Here is a 22,735-nt window from a genome sequence, read left to right on the forward strand (position 1 = left end):
TCTGTTTTACAGTAGTTAGTTTTCTTCTGAGAAGATCCAGGGTTGGCTCCATGCTGTGCCACAGACCACCTCTCTAATCCAATGTAATCAAGAGTTTCTTAAATCTGCTTGGATAGTCTTATTTTTTAAAAGTTTAGATAAGCATACAGAGGAAAGCCTACCTTTCCTATGAATAAGATAGAAATTGCCAAAGCAAAACTGTATTTTTCCTGTAGGAAATTGCATAGTTTGAAAGAGGTTTGTTTGACTGACTGATACCTCCTAGAGGGCAATGCAGCAGGGCACAAGGAATGCACAAGGCTTCTGGAGTGCTTATGAGGTGACATGTCTCAGTGACACAGTGAAGGGACATTGTGAAGGGACAAATTGAAGACAAATTTATGGACATAAATTGAAAACCTAAGAAAAAATACTTTTACTGTGAAGGTGGTTTAACTGGAACAGGTTGCTCATGGAATCTGTGGAGTCTCCATCTTTGGAGATATTAAAAACCCAACAGCCCTGAACAACTTGCTCGAGTCTGCTTTGAGCAACAAGGCTGGATGAGATGATCTCCAGAGGTGCCTTCTTGCCTCTGTTGTTTTGTGGTTTTTCTGACTGGTCCATTCTCCTTAGTAAGAGATTAAACTGGAAACTGCTCTGGGGTAGAAATCAAAATAAAGGGTTAAATACTGTTCTGTAACAGGTGATAATTTAGTTTCTTTTTCCTCTTTAAATGGATACACTTGAAACATACACAGTGTTGGGGAACTGATGTATCTTGGACTTTCGCCATTAAAGGATACATACTGTTTTTTGAATCCTCCCTTTCTCTCCTAGATTACTTACTGTCAATAAAAGTAGTGTGGGAGGTACCAAAATTACATGTTTCAAAGTAGATGTAGAGCAGAAGAGTGATCTCAGAATAAATTATTCCAATGAACAGCACTTGTCTAGTTTAACTTTTTATTCTCATTTGCTTCAGACAGCTATGACAGTGCTGCAGTCCTTGTTATGTCAGTTGAAAAGACAGTGGGGGAATATGAGAACCCTCATTTAAATTTGATGTTGTCCGGAAGTTTTACTGCTTCAGTTTTTCAGTTAGAGTCCTGTGTCTTAATGGCTAAGTAGGAAAATCTTTCTCTGCTGATGGAAAGCAGCACCACTATATATTATTTTCTCACCATAGCCTGAAGATTTGAAAAACTATTTTATTTTTGCATTCATTATGCTAACAACTTTGCACAAACAATTTGCACTACCTTGTGCAAGTGTTGATTTGCATCCAGCTAATGTAACATTTGCCACAGAGTCCCCCCAAAGGATAAGAAAACATTTAGGGATGGGAGAATGAATAAGAATCCCTGAGCAGAAAAGCTGTGCTTGCTATCACATTTCAGACAATCAATTCTGTCCGTAGCTAGCATATTCTTCTTGATTAAGCAGCTATAGGAACAGTTGTATGAAAAGAATAGACATCTTTGATATTATCAGCCCTTGATCAGTAGACTATGTAATAAGGAGAGCATCCTGCACAGCTTATGTGGCCATTGCCTACCACAGAGGCAGCTAGAAAGCTGGCAGCCTCAAGGTCTTAGACTATGTTTTTATTACAGTAACATACTCTTAAGGCACATATTTAACTCTTCTTAAGGCACATACTGTTTCTTTATCCTTGTAGTCATTAACAAAATGCATGTGTTGGGAATTCATGGTCAGAGATCCAAAAATACAGGGATCCAGTTAGAACTGTGACCATGAATGACATGGCATAGCCATGTACTGTAGATCTAGTACTTCCTAGAAGCCTTTCATAGTGGACTTTTTGAATGCTACCAAGAAAACTATTGCTTTGCCAACTTTCTCAAATATATGTTCATTTGGTCTTAGAACTGAAACACCTTTTTGGGTCTCTGAAAAAACAAAACGAAGGGAGGAGTAGGAATATGGTGTGTAGGATAACATACCAAGCCATGAATTCTGGGATCCATTCTTCTAGTGGCTTAATATGTTGGTGCCTCTCACAACCCATTTGACAGAACCAGTGATCCATGCTTCTCTATGTCTGAGAAACCCACCATTTAGAAGTGAAATATCCACTGGGTATTTAATATAAAGATTCTACCTTACTTGTTGATACTCTTTGTATGTAGTACAGAACCTCACTTTTAGGAGTTTGTTCATATGTAATGTTCATACTGTGTTTTAGTATTAGATGTCTTAGAATCTTAGTGAATGCTGTCCTTTTAAACCCAGGTATGGTAGTTTTACTATAGAGTGTTCTCACAACAGAGAGAGCTGTGCAAGGAAAGCACAAGTATCTGTTACCAAAGCACCAAAAGATCAAGATTTAATTCAATAAATTTTCCTTTGGGGAGGCAAGGCTGAAGGTTTCAGGGCATTGTTAATCAACTGTGGCATACTTTGTTGGTAAATCTCTTTTCATTCCAACTCACTATGGATTTATGAATTACTTGTATATGATGACTTTTGTCATCAGCCTATTACTAGTGTAGAAATAGTTCTGGATTTGCTTTCATAAATTCACTGCTACAACTTTGTGTTAGATTTTCTCTCACATAGACCATTTGCTGCATTTGCATTTTACCTATCCAGAGCGAAGCCCCATTTTTAGAAAGGTTGCATAAACAAAAGCTCTTGTAGCATATTAAAAATACTTTATTAATGACTTAGGACCAGCTCGTACCATTTATTGGTAACTAAGTAGTTGTAGCCAAAGATGAATCAGAGAACACTGAGTGTATGAGAAGTTCAAAATCCAGACGTAAATTAAAAAAAAAAAAAAAAAAAAAAAAAGAGAGAACAATTATTTAGCAAAATGAAAGAAGAAAAAAGTAGAATAGAATAGAATTTGGAATAATCTAAGAGTTCTTGGTTACAGGAACAGGAGTATCTCCTGAAATATGCTGACAAGTCAGATATGCCACACCTGAGATTTTTTTGCAGATATTCAGTGTTAGCAGTCTGTGGACTCCAGTCAATGCACAAACCAAGGCAGTGAGGTATTTGCCTTTCTAAATATGATCATAACTTAGAACATAGTCTTTTGTTATCCCACTTTTTTGTAGGTTCCCTTTTGAATGTAATTTCACCTTTAGATGCTTGATTTGACCATTAGCTTGGTAACTGATTCCTTCAGAGCGTCAAGTCATGCCTCGTCTCTTCACTCCCACACCGGTGAAGTCCTGTGTGGTCCAGCTTCAGCCCTTGTTCCGAAAACTGCCTTGCTGATGCCCTGTGTGGACTCAGCTAGTTTCAAGACCTGTCTGACTATAAACAGTAATCTTTTTTTACTTACTTTGAGGGCTAAAATAGTCAAATAAGCAGGTCAATAGTTGCTCCTGCTGAAAACAAAAGAGTTACCTGTTGTGAATGAAATTCTGCTGCTGATTGGCAGGAGGTTTCAAATTCCTGAGCTGCCAGAGGTCTTCTCTCATCATGCCTTTGTAACATTCAGTTCTTGAAAACTTCGTTTTCCACAAGTATCCATGAAAATAATTACTACTGTCTATTATTATCTCTTAATGGAGACTAAACAAGATGGTAAAAAAAAGAATTTGGCGATATCATCTGTTGCAATTACCCTTGCGTATGAGATATTAATACTGATGTATAGTGTGACACTGTAATACAAACAGGTTTGCATTTTCCCCCTTTTCACTCTTCTTTTAGCTCTGAAATTTTGGATCTCAACACACGAAATGCAGAGAAATGTGTATCTGGGATATAAAAACTATGAAAACACAACGTTACCAGTGTGCTCCAAGTATTGAAAACTATCTCTCAAAGTGAGAGATCAATCAAATAATTGGCAGCACCAACTTGCTTTCTTTTTTTTTTTCCAGATACTATCTTTTCTATCTGTAGCAGAAAGTTCCAGTAATCAGAAGTGTTACAAGCTACCCTGCTGAAACTAGAGAAAGTTGTTTCACAGTGACAGAGGGGAACTGTCTGACTGTAAATAGTTCCTTAGTGTCTAAACTTGCAGCTTGAGAAAAATTGGATTTGACTTGAGCTCTAAATAAAACTATAAAGATACCTGCCATTTTCCTTTTCAATCAGACTGAGCTGAGATTCGGGTAAAAGAATTGGAGATTATTATTTCCATAACCTGATTCTCTCCTGCAGCTTTTTTAAAATGAGCAAACAAAAAATCTCTGAAGAAAAGTGAAGAAACAAAAAAGCACTTCTCCTTGGAGAAGGAGAATTTTAGGAGCTCTCCAATTTAGTGCTAATTGCTATGGCCAATCTAGATCTTCAGAGAACCTTCAGTTGTGGTCTTTTTTGGGTAGACCTACAAATACTGTAACCATGAATGAGTTTATGTAACTATTAGAATATATGTATTTTTTGAATATGAATGTAATGTTCTGTTGGTCACATCTGGAAGTTATATTAGATCTTAAAGAAGCTCTAAGGAACAGTTTAACCAGAAATCTTTAGACTTCCTCCTCGGACTCTTGAATTTCGGCAAAACAACCAGTCTTCTCAAAAAATCAGTAGTTTCAATCTATTTGTCTTCTACTTTTATATGAGCCATCAACTTTAATAAAAATTTTCTAACTTTCATCATAACAGTTTTATCAAATATTCTTCTCTCCTGATAGCAGTTTCACTTCAATTTAATATTAGTATTGAAAGACCAGTTTATTAAGTTTCTATTTGGCATGTTACAAATAAATGATTTGAAACAAATTATCTCACACTTTTATTTAAATACATTTTTCCAAATAGAGAGCTATCAAATTATTACTGAGTTAATAATAAATTTATTTTCAGCCTTCTGAATGTTAATTACTAACTTTGAATCTTGTTTCCCTTCTGAGAAAATATAGAGAAGGCATGGTACTAACCAAAAATAAATACTTTATCCCAAGAGCTGAAATCAGACAGAAACCTGGATAACTCTGAGAATGAGACAAAAACCTGGTAGTCTCATTTCTTGACAGTTTTGTGTTTTACATACAAATATGCTGATGCTGATTGGATGCACACAGATAGTGTTGATTATATCATCTATATGGGATTATTTTCTTGCTAAAGTGTTAAATACAATTTATAGGTCATTGGTGATCTCTTTGGTTAGGGTGAGCCTCCACCTGCAACTATTTTACTGTGTAGCTGTGTTGCTGTGCTACAATCCTAAAAGGCATGCCCTGAGGGAGATTTCTGTTTCCAGCTGTTCAGTCTTCTGATGGACTTTCAGAACTCTGTCAAGCATTTTGAAGAGTGTTAAGGTAAACATAACACACAAAGCCAAATTTGGTAGTGAACAGTTGCAGGAAGAGAGGAACTGTTATGGCTCCTCCATGCACATTGAAATCTCCATTGGCTGATGGAATGTGCAGCTAAGCCCTCAGAAAGGTAGGGCTAGAGGCAGGTTAGCACCCTTCTTAAAGAAAAAAACAACCAACCAAAAAACAGAAACATAGGAAAAATCTTTGTAAAAGTGGTGTTTTATTCCTCTGGAAATACATGTACTTTGGAGGCTGCTGATAGCAAAGGCAGACATATATATACATAAAATGTTTCTTTGGTATTCTACTTAGACATGCATTTGTCAGAGGGCTTAGTTTTGGTATATTATTAAATACAACAAGCTCAAAGATCACATATTACAGGAGAAAATCATTCAATTCAAAAAACTGAGATTTAGAGCATTCAGATGAGTTTTGTTATATGTTAAATATTAAGTGACACCTTGCTTTTGGATAATGGAAAGTTTTTCTAATTGTATTTTGGGTGACTGGAAAGCATGTAATTCAGATTATGACTAAAAAAATTTCAAATTTTCCTCAGGAGTGAAAATTTCCACATCTTAAGGCATTTATCTGTTTCATCTTTTCAGTGGCAGTCTTGTTTCCATTTTACTTATTCCTTTGAGTTACTAACAACTTTCTTCAATATAGAATGCTGCTTTCTATTTCATTTCGTGCTTGTTCTCAGAATTAGTAGAAGAGATGAATTCTTGAGAACTTGGACAAGATGTGTGTGAAAGCAGTTGCTCAAAGCTCAAGATGTATCAGAATCAAAATGCACTGAACATACATTGAATCTGGCTTTGTGGGCGAGTCATTAAACAGTATCTTGCAGCAAGCTTGCATTAGTACAGGTACATTTCTGGCTTTGGTGTGAATCCAGTTTTACAGTTTGTGGCATTATAAAGAAGTATTTATATTAGTTTCATGTTTGCCACATTACAGAATTAAGGTTAAAAGGGTAACATTATGGTGGCCAACATCAGGACAGGTCGCATAAAGAAGCTGTGGAATCTACCTCGTTGCAGATAGTTGTGTCTAGGCTAGAGATGACCCTGAAGAACATGATTCAGTGTTGGCTTCAAGGCAAGCCCTTGGTCTGATCAGGGGGAAGGACATGACCTCCTTTGTCATTCTCTGATTATAAACAACATATTTTATATTACATATACATCTTCAGGGTTAAAAAATAAGATGGTGCTGTTTTTTGCAAAGGGTGAATTAACATGGAGCCTGAAGTCTATGTAAAACAATCTAAAGTGTTAGTTAAAATCACTGCAGTTGAATAGTTCCCAGGAACTTCACTCAGTTGTAGATTTTATCCTTGATTATAATTTAATTCAATGAGCTAATTTAGAATAATAACTGAATTCAATAAAACCTTTCTATTTTGCAATGTGACATAATGTATGGAAAAATGGCTAGACATTTAAATTACATGCTTCTTCCTCTTAAAAACTGATACCCCTTCATTACCCTTTCTTCCCAAAAACTGACTCAGAGGTTGAGAGGTGTGAGCTCACATTTGCAGGCCCAATTTAAGGACAAAATATTTAAAGAGAAGGCTTTTCATATTGTTCTCACCTGCTTTCAGAATCACTTTTAAGAAAACCAAGGTTTTCCTTTTCTGTTTTGACACTTTTAAAATATTAGTGCAGAAAAGTGAAGCAGCAGAAAGAAGTTATCTGGGTCGTGAACTGAGAAGCAATAAAGTTTTGGATTTGTATATGTGTGTGTTTTTTCAGCCACTTTGAATTAGTCAAGATTTTAAAAGTGTCTAAGAGGAAGTTATTTACATGTCTGCCCAGCCACTCTGTTATTCCTGGGTGATGAGAACTCTCTTAGTACTGCACAGGTTGAAATGTTTCATGTGATGTAAGTTGGGATGGTGTTGCTGTCTTGGCTTCCTGGGAGCTGGTGCTGATCTGATTGATACTGGTAGCAGAAGGACAAGAGCCAGGGAATGAAAACAAGTGGGGTCCTTTTTTCTTCCCAGTGGAGTCCTATTTTGACCCTCTGAGGTGGCAGTATAGTTGAGTAGCTTTCTTCAGATATGGTATCCAAGGAATCAGCACATCAAGCAAGTCAGATAATTTTTTTAATTACACTTGATTATGGCATTGCTGGTAATTTTCCCCATGGACATGTTAGTATTTGCTTCTTGAGAATCTCTCAGCTCTGAGGCAAAACATCCCTTCGAAGCTGAGCCCCAGTCTTCTGCAGTGAGCTCAGGTGTGCAGGAAGTAGGGAGGAGAAAATTAAAATAGAATAGAATTATTAAGGTTGCAGAAAAACTCCAGGATCATCAAGTCCAACCTTTGACCAAACACCACCATGTCAACTGAACCGTGGCACTAAGTGCCACGTCCAAAAACAAAGCAGCTCTTTGACTTGAAAAGGGAGTCTTGTAAACTGGGGTGGGGGGTTGTCTTACCTGCTAAGAACAGGATTTGGGATCTCAGGGCTGTCAGTGCTTTTGCTTTAATTTATTTTTACCAAGTGGCAGAAAAGTTTTGATTTTTTTTATTAATTCCTGGTAATCTGAAATAGGAAGTTTTAATGCTCAAGACACTGTAATGTGACCTTTTCTTAGTTTTAGCAATAATACGTTTGTCTATCTTGATAGAAAACTAAAATTCAAACCAAGTGAAATCATGTCTTTAAATTTTGGTGTGACTAATTACAGAATTACTTTTTTAATTCACTAGGGATTGTGATTATCTGAGTCAAAGTTTCTAAACAGAATGGCCATGAAATGTGTTAATATGTATTGCTATTATTAAAAAGCTAGGATCTTAAGTAAAGGAGTAATTTCCATCCTGTCTCACTGCCAAGGCAATAGGTTAGTTCATGAGAGTGGATCAACTGGAGGGAAGTACTTCCACTTAAAACCTGGTAAAAAATGAAGTTTTAGTTCAGAATTTTTATTTGGGAGACTTTTTCCTAGTTGTGATTTAGCAAAATTTTACTGGTGTCCTTCAAAATACTCAGCCTGTTTCTGAGAAAATTGTCTGATGGTCTAATGTCCATTGTATAAGTGCCTTCACACCTGCATTAGGCACTGGGTTAATTTGCATATTTGCATATATATATATCAAGAATACTTTAATTAGGTGATGTATTAGAAATGTATGGGCTGCGTATTTTCACTATCGTAGTAACCAAAGGGAGTCGTTCCTTCTTTATTAGCAGAACAAGAGAAGAAAAACAATTTTAGACAGAAACTTTAGTTGTTTTAGCAAATTAATTTGTGGTCTATTTTAAGATGTTCCACAGTGTGCTTTTGCTTTACAATCTTATAAACAGGTGAACTAAAATTACTTTTTTTCTTAGGCCTGGAAGTCTTTTGGCTGATGTTACCTGATGATGACTTCATGTCCCCATGTTACATTTCTTTTATTATAAGGATGTGGTTGAATATAAATCTTGTATTTTCATTTCTTCTGTTTTAATTTCCTTGTAGACATTTCAACAGTCTTCTCTACAGCAGAAAAGTAAAAAGAAGAACAAAGGTAAAAAATAAATTTGTTTTCATGTATTGGTAGGAAGGGAATTGCCAACATTAATGTTATAGTATTGCAGTATCTGAGGAACTAGAACTTATCTCCAGTCAAATGTTCAGTTCATTTGATCATGTTGAGAATGTATTAGTCCATTACTGATGTCTCATAGTTTCCTAATGCTCCTCTACCTTTATGTATCTGGTTTTATCTTGCTTTTGAATACTCAGACTGACTCAAGCCTCTTTGGGCCAGGGTTGGTTTTTCCAGCTGTGTGCATGTAATGCCTCAGTGCAGCACTTGCTCATTACCTACGCTGTCAGGTAATTTATGTCATAGTAAATTTTCTTCCTTTGTTGTAGAAGTACAAAGGCCTTAGGAACTGTTTAGTTTCAAAAGAGGCTGCAAAGAGAGGTTTTGGAACACCTGTGAAGTACTTAAATCGCTGTATTTGGCAACTGCTAGGGAAAGTACATGAATTTATATGTTGAGTACTTTGATCTGATGTGAAATATTAATCTTTTTCTTATTTTTAAATATATTGTCTTTCTTTTCTCTATAGTGTCTTCTCTTTCTGTTTTGCCTTTTTTTTTTTTTTTTGGTCTTATCCATAGAATATATAGAATATAAGTTCTGAGATGCTGAACAAGTTTTTCTTTTATTTGCTTTGGTTTTTAAATTATGGTGACTTGCATAAGCTTTGTGGTCAAAATAGAATGTTTGTAATAATTTATTCATGGCAAATTTAGCTGAAATTTTTACATATTTTTCTTAAAAATATGGTGCTTTCTAACTAGCTGTCATTGATTTAGTGGACAAGTCAAATGGTTTCACATCAACTTGTCATTTTCAGCTCCTATTCCTGGTAAAAGCAAAAGACGGATCTCATGTAAAGATCTTGGTCGAGGGGACTGTGAAGGCTGGCTTTGGAAAAAGAAAGATGCCAAGAGTTATTTCTCCCAGAAATGGAAAAAGTACTGGTTTGTCCTGAAGGATACATCTCTATATTGGTATATCAATGAAGAGGTAAAATATCTGTGTTCATTGTCTCAACAAATACTCTGTTTAGTGCTGTTGTCATGATTTAGTGAGTAACCGATGCTTTGAGTGCTTATATGTTAAAACCTTTGTTCAAATAATCATAGTGAAATTGATATTAACTGCCTGACAAAATTACCATTAAGGTCTGGAGATATTTGGTCCTTCCAATTTACGTTTTACTACATGGAAAAATAACAGTTTCCTGTATCCTGCTGACAGCAGTTTAGAATAAATCTAACCCCAAAATCTTGAAAGGGAAAAAGGTAGTTATTTAATCCTATCATTCAAGCTTTAGTCATGGAAGTGTAAACTTTGATGTTGTGCTGCCTGGTGTTCCTTGTTTATCTGTGCTAGTGAAACCACCCAAACCTCTGGCAATTAAGGAAGATACTTCTGTTTTCTCAGTTGTGTTCTCCTGTTGTTCCTTCTTTGTAGCTCTTTATATGATTTCAGTGCTTATATATGCTAAACTTAAAAGCATGGTTGCAGCCCAGCTGAATTATGTACAGGTTTGATTCTGCAACATATTCTGCGTTGGTACACATTTGTTTATATCAGCTTTAGCAACAAAGCTTTTTGCCAGTGAGTTAGGAAACCTTGATTTTAAATCCTATTAATCTCAGCAGAAAATATGCTGAGATAAAATCATTGCCAAGACGTGGATGCACTCCGTCCTGGACTTGTTCTTTTAATCACTGCAAGCATTTGTACATAACCTTTTCAAAATATTGTAATCCCTAATTTTTCCCTGAGTAAACAGAAAGCAAGTTGTTCCATGAAAAGAGTTACTGAAGCCTGTTTTCCCACAGATTCATTCCATTTTTATCTTAATCCCAGCTTCAGATCAGTAACCCTAACTCCTAACTCCATCCTTTCTCCCTTGGCTACTAGAAGGTCTTCATCAGGGTGGTAATTGGTGCCTACAACTACAGTGAGTGCTCAACAGCTGTGGCCAAGGAGCATATGGAACCTCTGAGTTGTGCTATATTTTCCTGTGCAGAGGGCAGTGGTCTGAGCACCTCTGTCTCCCACCCTGTCCCAAGCTTCCCTGCGACTTTCTGAGACTTAGTCATTTTTGAGACCTCAGCCCCCTCAGCAGTGCCTGTAATCACCAACAGATTCAAAGGCTGGCAGGGGGTTCCTCAATGGTAGATGGACAGACAAGACAACAGTGCTCTTTGCCAAAATTGTTTCCTTAGGCAACCATTCAAAAAAGAAATAGCAAGATTATTCTAAACAGTGTCCTTTGGATTTGAAAATACCTGCTAATGCTGAACCTGTTACAACCTTATACTTTCCACACAACAACTCCAGCTCCAGTTTTATATGCTGATTTATGTCTTTTATTTATTTGTTTTTAAGAAGGCATATAATCATATGGACTGCATATGTAGTATAAATAACAATCTGAATTCTTAGCAAAAGATGTAATTCTGTGGAATTCCTTAACATACATTTGTATTTTCTGCAGCTTCACTTCTATGATCCTGTATTAATTTTGCATGCAAAGTTATGAGCTGTTAATAAGAGAGACTATGTTATTGATGTAATAGTAGCTTAAAATAAATAATGCTTTCAAACTGTGAAAAGCCAAGGGAGATGGAATATCTGATAAAATAAACTGTGTAAGTCTTTAGAGGAGAGAGGAGGAAGGTCAGATGTATTCTGAGTGTTGTAGAGAGATGAAAGTAGCCGAAGAGATATCATGCCTCCTAGCTGTGATATCTTATGAAGATGGCAAACAGCACACATTGAAACTGCTTTTTTCCCTATTTCTTACAGTAGGCTGCATTTCTCCTTACTAATTAGTCCATCTTCCCCCAAAATTAACTAATTACAATAACTAATTGACTGAACACATTTGATCATTTTGTATATTTTCTAATGTTGGTTCAGCTGTGAAATTGTTTGAGAAAACTGGGTATTTAAAATTATATTTTACAGCAAGGGATCTGTCTTACTACTTTGGCAAAAGTCCCAGTGACTTCTGTGGGAGGTTTGCCAGAGCAGAGCATTAGTTTTTCTTATGTAAGAAGCAGGCAAGTGAAAATATTTCTAAGTTTTCAGCGTGGTGGGTTTTTTTCTGACAGTTTAGCTACAGTAATATCTGGGACTATCTTTGCAGGATGAAAAAGCAGAAGGATTCATCAGTCTACCTGAATTTAAAATTGACAGAGCCAGTGAATGCCGCAAGAAATAGTAAGCACACTCAAAAATAATGCAATAATACAATAAAAAAAGTGGGACAAAGGACAAGGTTTTCTCTTAAAACAGTGACATAATGGACTTCATTACAATGATCATGGGGTTGAATCATAGAATAAGCTCATACAGGAAAAGAAAATTAATTTTTGTGGGTGTGTGCCATCTTGCCCAAAGAAGGCTATTTTTTTGCTTCATCATGAATCACAGTGCTTGACTAGACCAAAATGAAATATGAGCAAGAAGACTGCTTAGCTGCTTCTGTCCCTTTATTTTCCTAGTTTCCCTTTCTTCTTTTTTTCCCTAGTTTTCCTTTCTTCTTTTTTTCCTTTCTGTTAGGGGTTGGGTTTTTTAATTTGTTTGCTGGGAGTTGGAGAGCATTTGTGTGATACCGTTACACTTGATAAGAAGCTTTAAGCATAATACAGAGACCATAGAGATAAAAAAGTCCCCAAGTTATGGCCAGGCATCAATATTTAATGTAACTCCAAGTTAGTTAGCATCATCTCAAAGTTTGCTGACACAGTATATCAGTCCTGAGACAGAGTTAAAAAGAGAATGACAGCAATTTTTGTATTTTTGATATATGACCTAAAGGTCTTAAAGAATGTTTCTTCTCACCAGTTTATGCTGCTATCTAGATTTGTACCATTGCACAAATCCATTTATTATTTAAATGCAAATTCAAGCATATGTAGCAATATGACAGGTGCATACTGCTACAGAGATATTTTTAGAGTCATTATTGTTCAGAATTTTTTTGCCTTGCCTTCTAGTGATTTGTAGAGTTCTTTTAAGTTTAACAAGGCTTTGGAATTGCTGAAATTTGTAAAAAACAGTGTTGGCAAATGTAAAGCAGTATGACTTGTAGGACATAGAGTTCTATAGAAGGCACTGACCTTTTATCAGTTGGTTTGTGTATCTCTTCAGGATGAACTCTACTCTTCATGATGGTCTCAAAGAGCAGAAAATGAAAACTGCGTTTAAAAAAAAAATATATATATCAGTTTGGGCTTAATTGTCCTGTGTCCTTGGGCTACATGGCTGAAGTGCTTCATTTTTAATTTTTGTTGGGGCAGCAGCATAAAGTCAACTCTCAGAATTGCACCCTGCTTAAATTGTTTTGGTTTGGTTTTACTTGACTTAGTATCTACTGGATAGTAGCATGTAAAATGCAGCTATTAAGACTCTTTGCTTGGGTGGCATATAAAGATAAAAAAAACCTCTAAGAGTCCAGACGACAGATGCTGTAACAGTCTTAAGAAGTCAATTTTGGGTCTCGGTTACTTGATGATGTCTTTCTAAACTGAGCAGATGTCACTGTACATCTGCTTTGACTTGCATAACATTGTGTCATGCTGTAACGTGTTAGAGGAATTCCTTTAGTCTCAATTTTATGTTACCTTCTCTAGCAGTAGCTTTCCTTGATAAAAAATTCATATGCCTGCTTTCCAAAACATGCATGTGTGTACATCTGTGTACACACACACAGACATATATATTGAAAATTGCAAGCATGATACACATGAAGAACATAATTACCATTTTCCTGAGACATAATGGATTAGAGAGTGAGAACTATTTTATTACCTTATATATATATCTTTATATATATATATATAAAATTCATTGTGTCTCAGGAAAATGCTGATGATGTTCTTCATGTATCGTGTTTGCAGTTTTCCTTATCTTCTTTGGGACTGTTAAATTTTTTGTACTTATTTTGAGAGACACCTCCAGAAAAATTATTCTTCTGTACTGTAAATTATTAATAATTTTAAATGCATTTTCTGGTTCTTCAAGTACTTCACCATAACTCTTTATCCATCACAGATAAAAGATTCTTTCTAGTAATTTATTTCATATTATGTATGAAATGCAGTAATTCTCTCAGCCCGTCATGGTGATTACTTTAGTGGAAAGAAAAGATGAGATGTAATTGCCCACAGCTTAGAATGACCTCATGAACACAGTGTTGATTTATGACAGCTTTTCAGAAGTCAATCAGCACATCACATTTTCCTGTTGGAAATGCAGTCATTAGAGCTAAAGGTAATATCAAAGTCATTGGGATGTGAGAAATCACCAGGACTGAGAATTTTTCTGTTGTACTGAATTAATTGTTCTGTCAGTTTTCTGTTCAGAAAAAATTGACAGCTATATGTATATATACCAGCAAAATTACCTGATACATAAAATTTTATCTTTAACTGGTTAACTTTATCCAAATATAGTACACTGCAGGTGATGGTGAAACAATTATTTATGCACATATGAATCAGGAATTATTTAGAACAGGGTAGTTGAAGAGCACTTTACTTGGTGAAATCTGGCACAATCCTAAAAGTTGTATGTTCATATACTGTTTGGGGGCATGCAACAACTCAGGAAATATAAGCTCATCTCATTCCTTTGTGACCATGCTGTCTTACATCTTAAAAAAAAAAAAAGTTGTGCCATTACATTTTTATAATTATGTTTTTCCTCTACAGTGCATTCAAAGCCTGCCATCCTAAGATCAAAAGTTTTTATTTTGCTGCTGAACATCTAGATGATATGAACAGGTAAGGAAATCTAGCAAAGTTCAAGGGCACATTCCTTAAATGTGACACTTCTTGAAGCTAGTAATAACACAGTGATAATAAAGTATGTGTTATTCTAAAAAGTTATGTTTAATAGCTAATGAGTGCAGAGTACCATTATTTCTGACTGGCTTCTGACTGGCTAAATATTTGATTCATGCAAAAATTACCTTTTCTTGAAACAAATGTTTGAAGATTCCCTGTTTCTAAAAAGAAATAAATACAGTATGTGAAACAACTCGAAACGCAATTTCAGAACTCTGGGTTTCTGTTTTTGGCTCTGTAGCACCTGCCAATGTGAGATATCTCCAACTCCACTTCCTAACATACTCCCAAACAGATGTGATACTTGCTCTGGGAATCCTTCTGTTTCTTGCCCTGGAGGGAATAAGAAGTTAGAAAAAGCTTTAAAGCGGTCACTGCTTTTTCTTCTGCCAGTCTTGAAAAATGAGAGAGGGATTACAAGGAATGAATTTTGCAGATTCTCTCTACTGCCATGAATTTAACCTACATGTTGAAGTGAATTTGGTGTGGAAAATTCCAACATCTCAAAAAAGAACAAGGACTTGACTCTTAGTTCTTTGAGTATTGAATTTTATCTATTTTAGACCATTTTTGCAATTTTTCAGAAACATGATTGAGACTTCAGCACAAAATAAACACAATTCCTCTTAATTTATTTGAATGGTAAATTAAAACATGGATCCCATGTCTATACAAATATTTGAGGGGTTATTTAATTTATTTTCACAACATAAGCTGAAATTAATTCAGTTCAAAATAATACGCCATTTTCATCATATGACAGAGAACACAAACAAAAATCTATTATTGCAACCTGAGAATTGTTCTATCTTACATAATGTCTGTGGATATCCTTGCTGACCAGAATTGTTTTTAAAACAGAGGAAAAAGGAGATAGAACTGAACCCATAAAACCATTAGTAAGTGCTACAATCATGCTTTAGTCTCTCCTGTGTGTACTAGATTCACCTACCTGGCAGAGCACCTTCAGGGTACTGCCAGTTCGTTGCTGATAATATTTGGCTGGAAAAGCAAGCTGAGACTATACTATGCTTACTTTTGTTTAGGAATGGCTCTCTGTTAACATTTTTTTCAGAAGTTTGTGCATTACTGAGGCTCACTTCAAAAATTTGTCCTCAGTGAGAAAACTTAAAACCTTTTCATTTGTTTGTGAAATTTTAGGCTTGCCTTTGCTTGATAATTCTGTCAAGCCAGTCACTTAAAATGCAATTTGCTGCACACCAAACAGAAAAATGGCATGGTCTATATGGTATATCCTGAACTACAGCAGTAGCTAAATCACTTCTATCAGCAGGTCCTCAGTCAGTATGACAAAGTACCTTCATGCTAAGGATAACAATTTATGTAACTGTTCAGTAATCAGAAAGCAGCAGCAAATGTGCAACAATTCTTTAAAAATATATTGCACAGTCTAAAACTCAAGAATTAAGAGATTTTTAACTTCCCAGCACAAATAGTTTTTTATCGTATTTTGAAGTAAGTGCTTCTTAATTCATTTGGAATAAGCTTGACAAGATTTGATCTGAGTTATACACGTGTAAATTTAAAGCAACTTTGTCAAGGCCTATGGAAATTCTTACATCTGAGTTGCCATCAGTCTCACCAAAGAATTTTATTTTTTCTCTTTGTTTAATATATTAGAAAAAGTAGTTTGCTTTCATAAACATTGAATCAACTCAATTGATTGACTGAAAAATAATCTTTCAAATCCAGTGATAAGAAAATACTTCCTGTCTAAAAGCATTTTGTACCCTAGATGAAGTAAAACACAGAGTCAAGTTATCAAGTTAAATTAAGACTCTTGATCATTTTCTGTTCTTTTTTTTGGTCAAGTTTCTGACATACATTCTAATTATGTATCAGGCAGTCATTTCAGTTCATACTTGAAGCAGAAGAAACAACAAAAGAAAACTACTGATACATAGTCTGACTGAAAGTTCAAAATGGTTCAATTCCTTCATCCTTTTTATAAAATTATTTAGTTGTTTTTATAAAAAAATGTTTGCAGGCTGTGAAGTTTTTGTTTGTGTGTATCTACTCACATAAAATGGGTATTTTAATCTCAGGTAACTGTCATTAGTCAAATTTTCTTACTACTTTTATGACTGTGCCACACCATTGTGCTGGTAAGGAGTCTGGAGAGCTGTGACCACTGAACTATGTTGCTGTGGTGTTTGAAGATCCTTTTATCTATATGGTCACACCAGCAAAAGTGTTCTTTTTACCCATATAACATGCTTAGTCTGGGTGAGAAGAAGGAGAACTGTTTTGCTTGTGTAACTGTATAGTCATGGAAACATCTTGCTTGGAAATTCACTGGGATTCTCTTCATTTTGATTGAACTGCAAGCAGATACTTACAGACACTCTAAAGTATCCATATTCCCATACAGCAAGTTCATCCTATATCCTTGAGGACAACTTTGACACCCTGCTGTGACTAAAAGCATTGCATCTACCTGCAGCATGAGATAAGATAGGAAAATGTTTCCTACCAGTCTATGAGAGTTCCAGTACTGTGCATCCTTCTTTGCAGAAATTGCAGATCTACAGAAAGACAAGGTTTTTTTTAATCCTGTTCTAGGTATCATAAAATTGTTTTAATTAAAAGGTGACAAGAAATTAGTGTGCTGTTATTAAAAAAAAAAGAAAAGAAAACCTAGATGACTGCTGCAGCTACCAGTGCCACTCTATTCTCATACCTAGCAAACAGGTCTTAAAGAAAATTAAAGCTGCATTTGCTGTAAAGAAGCAATATTTTCTTGGCCTCTTGTCCTCCAAAGGTTACAATGGCTACCAGGACACACATACTAGAGGGAAGAAAGATATAAATCTTCCCATGTCGTAGGACTTTGAAAGAAAGAAATATTTGTCTAACTGTGTGCTTGGAACTTTTTTCCCCAGTGCATTGTAATGCAGACATGTTTTACTCCTCTTCCATTCTGCAGGAATTTCCCTTTTGATACAACCTCAGTGTGTTGGATTTCTCATAAAATTCTAACTTCAATGAACCATAACTCTAGCCATACTTTATTAAAATAATATTAATTCTCTAACCATATCTGAAGAAACTTTAGCAGCCACATATCAAAAAAATATGCAGAAGATGTCAATAGCTTGTTTTTGTTTCTAGACTGGCAAACTACTCCAAAGCTGTGGTTGTTAACAGTTTACAAACATGTCAGTACCTTTTTGTTCACCCCACAGGCACTGCCAGTCATATTCCAAACCTTGACACAGATCATGAACTGTGAAGATAAGTCTCTTCTCTCTCTCTGTATCAACGTGAGAGAATGGTACACATTTCCTGGGTTCTCATTAGATTATACTTTTCGGGAAACAACATTTTTCTAGAAAGAATCATATCTCATAGCTCTGAGCAGTATCAGTTGACTGTCAGTTAAGTGTTTGTTAATTTAATTGGTTGCCTCATTAACATGCACACTTACCAGGAAATGCTATCTCATATTTAGGACAGAATGAAGTTTTCCAACAGGAGAACCTTTGTAGATGTATAATCTAATACTTTGTGCCCAGCAACCCTACTCAATGGGGTTCAGTAGGTGGCTGTTCCCTGCTGGCTGTCCAGGTGGGGGAGGTAAACCAGGAGCTGAACTTGGGAACATGAAATCCAGAATAGGCAGGAGGGAAGCAAAGGGCCGTCTCCGCTGTCTGCCATACCGTTTGATAGAGCAGATGCTTGTTGTCTTGTGCTACTTTACCCTTTGGACACAGACAAGTCTATGGCTTTTCTGGTCCTTCAGCAGCATGGGGCTGGAGTGCTTTGGGTGAGGTTCCTGTCTCAGTGCCTCTGACTTAGGCTGGCAGAGCTGTCAAGACAGCTGAGCTTTATTCCCCAAAGGAAGTCTTCACATATCAGGAATGTGAGCCTAAAAGATAGCTTTGTAATGGGTCATCTTTCTGCTGGGAAATCATTGTCTGAGACATGGTTTGTTGGACTTGTGTTCCTATGTGCCACTTGTTTTTATAACCGTATGGCACTTCTAAGAATTATAATTTAAATTTTAAGTCTCTTCTTCAGCTTCCCTATTCTTCTGGTAGAAGTTTTGATTGCGTGGTAACATTAAGTATTCTGCAATCACTTTAGGAGTAAATCTCTAGCTTTCTTCCCATTGTCCAACACTTTATGGACCATTAACATGGTTTACAGATCATATAGGTGATCACTGTTTGTGGAAGGACAGTGACAGCTGATAGAAAGTGTCCCCGCCTATAGCAGGGGAGTTGTAATTAGAAGATCTTTAAGGTCCTTCCAACCTAAAACATTCTATAATTCTATTACTCCATGATGACAGGAGTTAATTTCTAGGACAGTGACTATATTTTATGATCTGATGCCTGCTTACCCTGCACTGCAATGTCTTGAAGACTAGCATGCAGGAGTCATTACAAATGTGTATCCTTTGCTGAGATAAACAGCCTGTTTCTGTGCATGCAGTAGGCAAATGAAACCCATCAGGCACGGTTTTCTCAAACAGGGGTTTCACATTCCTGAAGAAAACGCAAACCTGACTGGAATTGTCTTTCTGTATACCCTAGCAGTTAAATTGCAAGCAATTTTTTGCCTGGTTGGCAAACCAGGCCTGTCAAGTCCTGACTATGGGATGACTGGAGCAAGTAATTCCAGGTTTACCATGGAATGGACAACCGCAGGGGATTGCCATGGTGGTTTAAAGCCTCATTGATGAACGACCTGATTCATTGTAAGCATTTGGCTAATGAATACACTGAGAGCCCCATGGGGGAAGAGTACAGGTTGAAACTGCCCTGCTACAGACAGTGGAGTGTATGCTTGACAGTGACAGCCCTGCTAGAGGAGAGCAGCAATAGCTCATTTGTTTTTTGGTTTGGGTTTTTGGGGTGTGCGTTTGTTTGGTTTTGTGTTGGGTTTTTTATTTTTTTAAATTCGTGCAGTTTATGGAAACATTTTTTCAAGTCTATTTTGAGATTAAAGCCTTAGATGTGAATTGCATTGAAGCAACTTTCTCCCTCTGCTTCTCTGACACAAACACAAAAGTGAATTCTGATATGCCTCCTTCTCTTTGTATATGGCACTGTAGGTAAGCTCTAAAACACACAATGGCATAATTTAACCACACTGTCTGCTTGGGAGTGAACCTGGTTTTTTTACTGCTGGTTTCTGCTCGATTCCTCTGCCAAGGTGCCAGTTCTGGCCTTAAAATGTTGCTTAAATCTCTGAAAACTGGTTTTTATTCTTAAGAAATCAGAACAACAGGAGTATTTGTGTGATGGCATATCTGTGAGCAGCAGTCTTAACAGCTCTTTGATTATCTCCAAAACCTTTATTTTACAGATGTTTGACTTCATACATGGTTTTCCGTTTGAAATAAAATACTTGCTGTGAAAACATTTTGTTCAATAGCAAAATCATAGATCTTTGGAGACTCCCTGAATAAGAGTATCAAAGAGAACACTTGTCTAATATGAAAAATAACATCTCCTTCAGATGTTCCTAGCTTTGTTTTTGATAGAAATGCACCCAAAAAATTTAGAGGCTGAATTGGTATCACTGCTTCTTTTAATATTATTTCAGATGGCTAAACAGAATTAACATGCTTGCTGCTGGCTATGCAGAAAGAGAGAGGATCAAACAAGAGCAAGGTAATGTGTTGTTATTTTGGTTTCCTCTGACAGCTCTTAACACAAGTTCATATGTTCTCTTTTCCTTGCTGTGTATCAGGCCTCCTTCTCAACTTCTGAAAGCAATTCACATGTGGGTATCACTGCTGTTGCTTTACAGAATTCCTTCTCTTTCAGGGGTTTAGATTAGCTCCTTCAGATTCTGATCCACAGACACTGGATTATTTCTGAGAAGGCTGCAGAAGGTAGTTAAAAGCAGCGGATATACTGGCAGTAAGCTCCTCTATGTGGTACCAAAGAATCTGTGTCCCTTATCAGAAGAAACTTAAGAATCTGCAAGCTAAAAAAAAAAATTTAAACATTGCATTTGGTGTTTGAATTCCCAGAGGGCAGGAGTGCATGAAATTGGTCTCATGAACAAAACCATTGTTCTAAAATCTGTTGATATAACAGGATTTCCCCTGAAGACTTTAATTTTAAGGCCACTTAAATTTTGTGATTTCTGCTGATGTTGCTCTATTGTAGTGTATGGTACAGCCCTGTTTGGATTTCATTTGGAGTTGCAGGCTTACAACATGTTACATCTCTTTATTTTTGGTGCCTAATATTTCATGGGTTAAAAAAGCAGCATGTATAAAATAATGAATTGCTTTGCTTTGTTGTTGCATGAGAATTCCTGTTGGCAGACAGCAAAAAGAAAGGGTCAATCCGATTGTGTGGAGGAGGTTGTTTCTTAGAATTGCCAGTGACATGGATCCACAGAAGTGTGGATCCAACTAGCTCCTTTGGCAAACAGATAGCTTTTGAATACATGCTTTTTTGTGACATGTGCACCCAGCAGCAGGCACCAGAAAATCGCAGCGGTTGTGATGATCCAGACCTTATCCAGGTGCCTGTCTGCCTGCTGCCCACTGAGTCAAAACCTCACTTTTTAGTTCTGTGACTCTGAGGTCTTCATTTAAAAGGTTCTGGGTTTTGGCCAAAAAAATTTATAGCTCAGACCTGCAATCGCAGTGCACTTAGTGCATTTACTATAGTCTTTTCTTTACACAGGCTATATTTCTAGCCATTTTCCAGGGGGAGTTGCATTCAAAAGGCTATCACTAAGCTTCAAAATTTGTTGCATGGTGTGTGGTTGTGGTTCTATACCAACTTATGTGACAGCAGCCTTAGGTCTGACCATCTGACCTGATACCATGTTCATCTTCCTGAAGAGAAAGGTGTGGATGGTCTATCTCTATGTGTTGTTCCAGTGCCATTTTCCTGGGAGACACTGTCCAAAAAACTCCTTTCCCTGGTCAGAAGCAAGAGTGACTTTGCAGCCAGGTAGAAATATCAGGAAGGTGGGGTATTCTATAGCAGTAGGAGATTAAAAACCAACATCAGAAAATTATGTCTACCTTCATTCATAGCCTGATCACCCTCACCACAGAGAATCCCAGAGAGATCAGCCTGGTGTTGAAGAGCTGTGGCTTACAGCATACTGATGTAATTTGGAGGTGATACTGTGCATGGGAAGGTTTTTGGGTGCTCTGTCACTCTCACACATAACTAGGTTGTATCTTCTTTTGCCTCATTTCTAATCATGTCGTCTAGTAAGTGATACTGCTTATTCTGGGAGTGTTGCCCACACCCTGTTTTAGTCTGGTGTGGTCCTTGGCACATCATTTCATTTTTAACACCAGGCCCTCTGCATTCACACAGCCCAGTATAGCAGCAGCATGCTCACTGTTCTCCAGTCATGTTCTCAATGCCTCACCAGACTTAAAAATCAGTTTGAGAATCCATACTTCCTAGGCAGCACTACAGCAACCTGTTTGGAGGGAAGTGTATACCATCTGTCACTGCTTGAAGAGGCTGCGAACAAACTCTGAATCTTGGAGTCTTCTAGGAAATCCTCTGTGTTGGCATCCAAAGCCAAATTCAAACTTCTATTGACAGTAGGTTGGCGCTAGAATTACAGTGCCATGTGGGACAGTAAGGGAAAAGGTGTATGTTATGCTAACGCTGTCCAAGTGCACAATTGCACACATGATATACCTTTCAAAATCCAGATGAATTTGGAGAAATATTTTTGCTACTAAGAAATCACTGAGTGATAAAATAGCAGATGATCCAGTTCCTAGACATGAGATCATGTGCATTCAAGCCTCATGTAGCCTATTATTAAAATATCTCACTATTGAAGATAATCAGTGAAACCCCACTGACTATGGAAATTACATCCCAGGCACTGATGGAGATCTTTATTACCACTCTAACACCATTCACTCATGTTGATTTGTTATATACAGTTTGGTAGAACTATATCCTCTTAGTGTTGCTTAGTTTGTATTTAGTGTGGGAGTCAGTATCGCATTCCCCTCTCACTGCCATACACTGTTTTAATGCCTCTGGTGATTTTCCTTGGCTCCCAGCACGAGGGCTATTATACAGCTCAGTAGTGTCCCTAATTAGCAGAGGTATCAAGTTAGCAAAGTAAAACC

General features: G+C 36.7%; 1 protein-coding gene across 8 annotated transcripts in view; it reads left to right on the plus strand.

The window, feature by feature from the left end:
* Positions 1–22,735, plus strand: part of CNKSR2 (connector enhancer of kinase suppressor of Ras 2) — a 208,311-nt gene that overhangs the window by 143,327 nt on the left and 42,249 nt on the right. For all 8 annotated transcript variants that reach the window (XM_064646764.1, XM_064646766.1, XM_064646765.1 and 5 more), the window contains 5 exons: positions 8,722–8,770; positions 9,612–9,784; positions 11,925–11,998; positions 14,494–14,565; positions 20,203–20,270. In XM_064646764.1, coding sequence (XP_064502834.1) covers positions 8,722–8,770; positions 9,612–9,784; positions 11,925–11,998; positions 14,494–14,565; positions 20,203–20,270 — 436 coding nt within the window. The remainder of the gene's footprint in view (positions 1–8,721; positions 8,771–9,611; positions 9,785–11,924; positions 11,999–14,493; positions 14,566–20,202; positions 20,271–22,735) is intronic.

This window comes from Pseudopipra pipra, chromosome 2 (assembly GCF_036250125.1).
Source record: "Pseudopipra pipra isolate bDixPip1 chromosome 2, bDixPip1.hap1, whole genome shotgun sequence".
In the NCBI taxonomy this organism is placed as follows: Eukaryota; Metazoa; Chordata; class Aves; order Passeriformes; family Pipridae; genus Pseudopipra; species Pseudopipra pipra.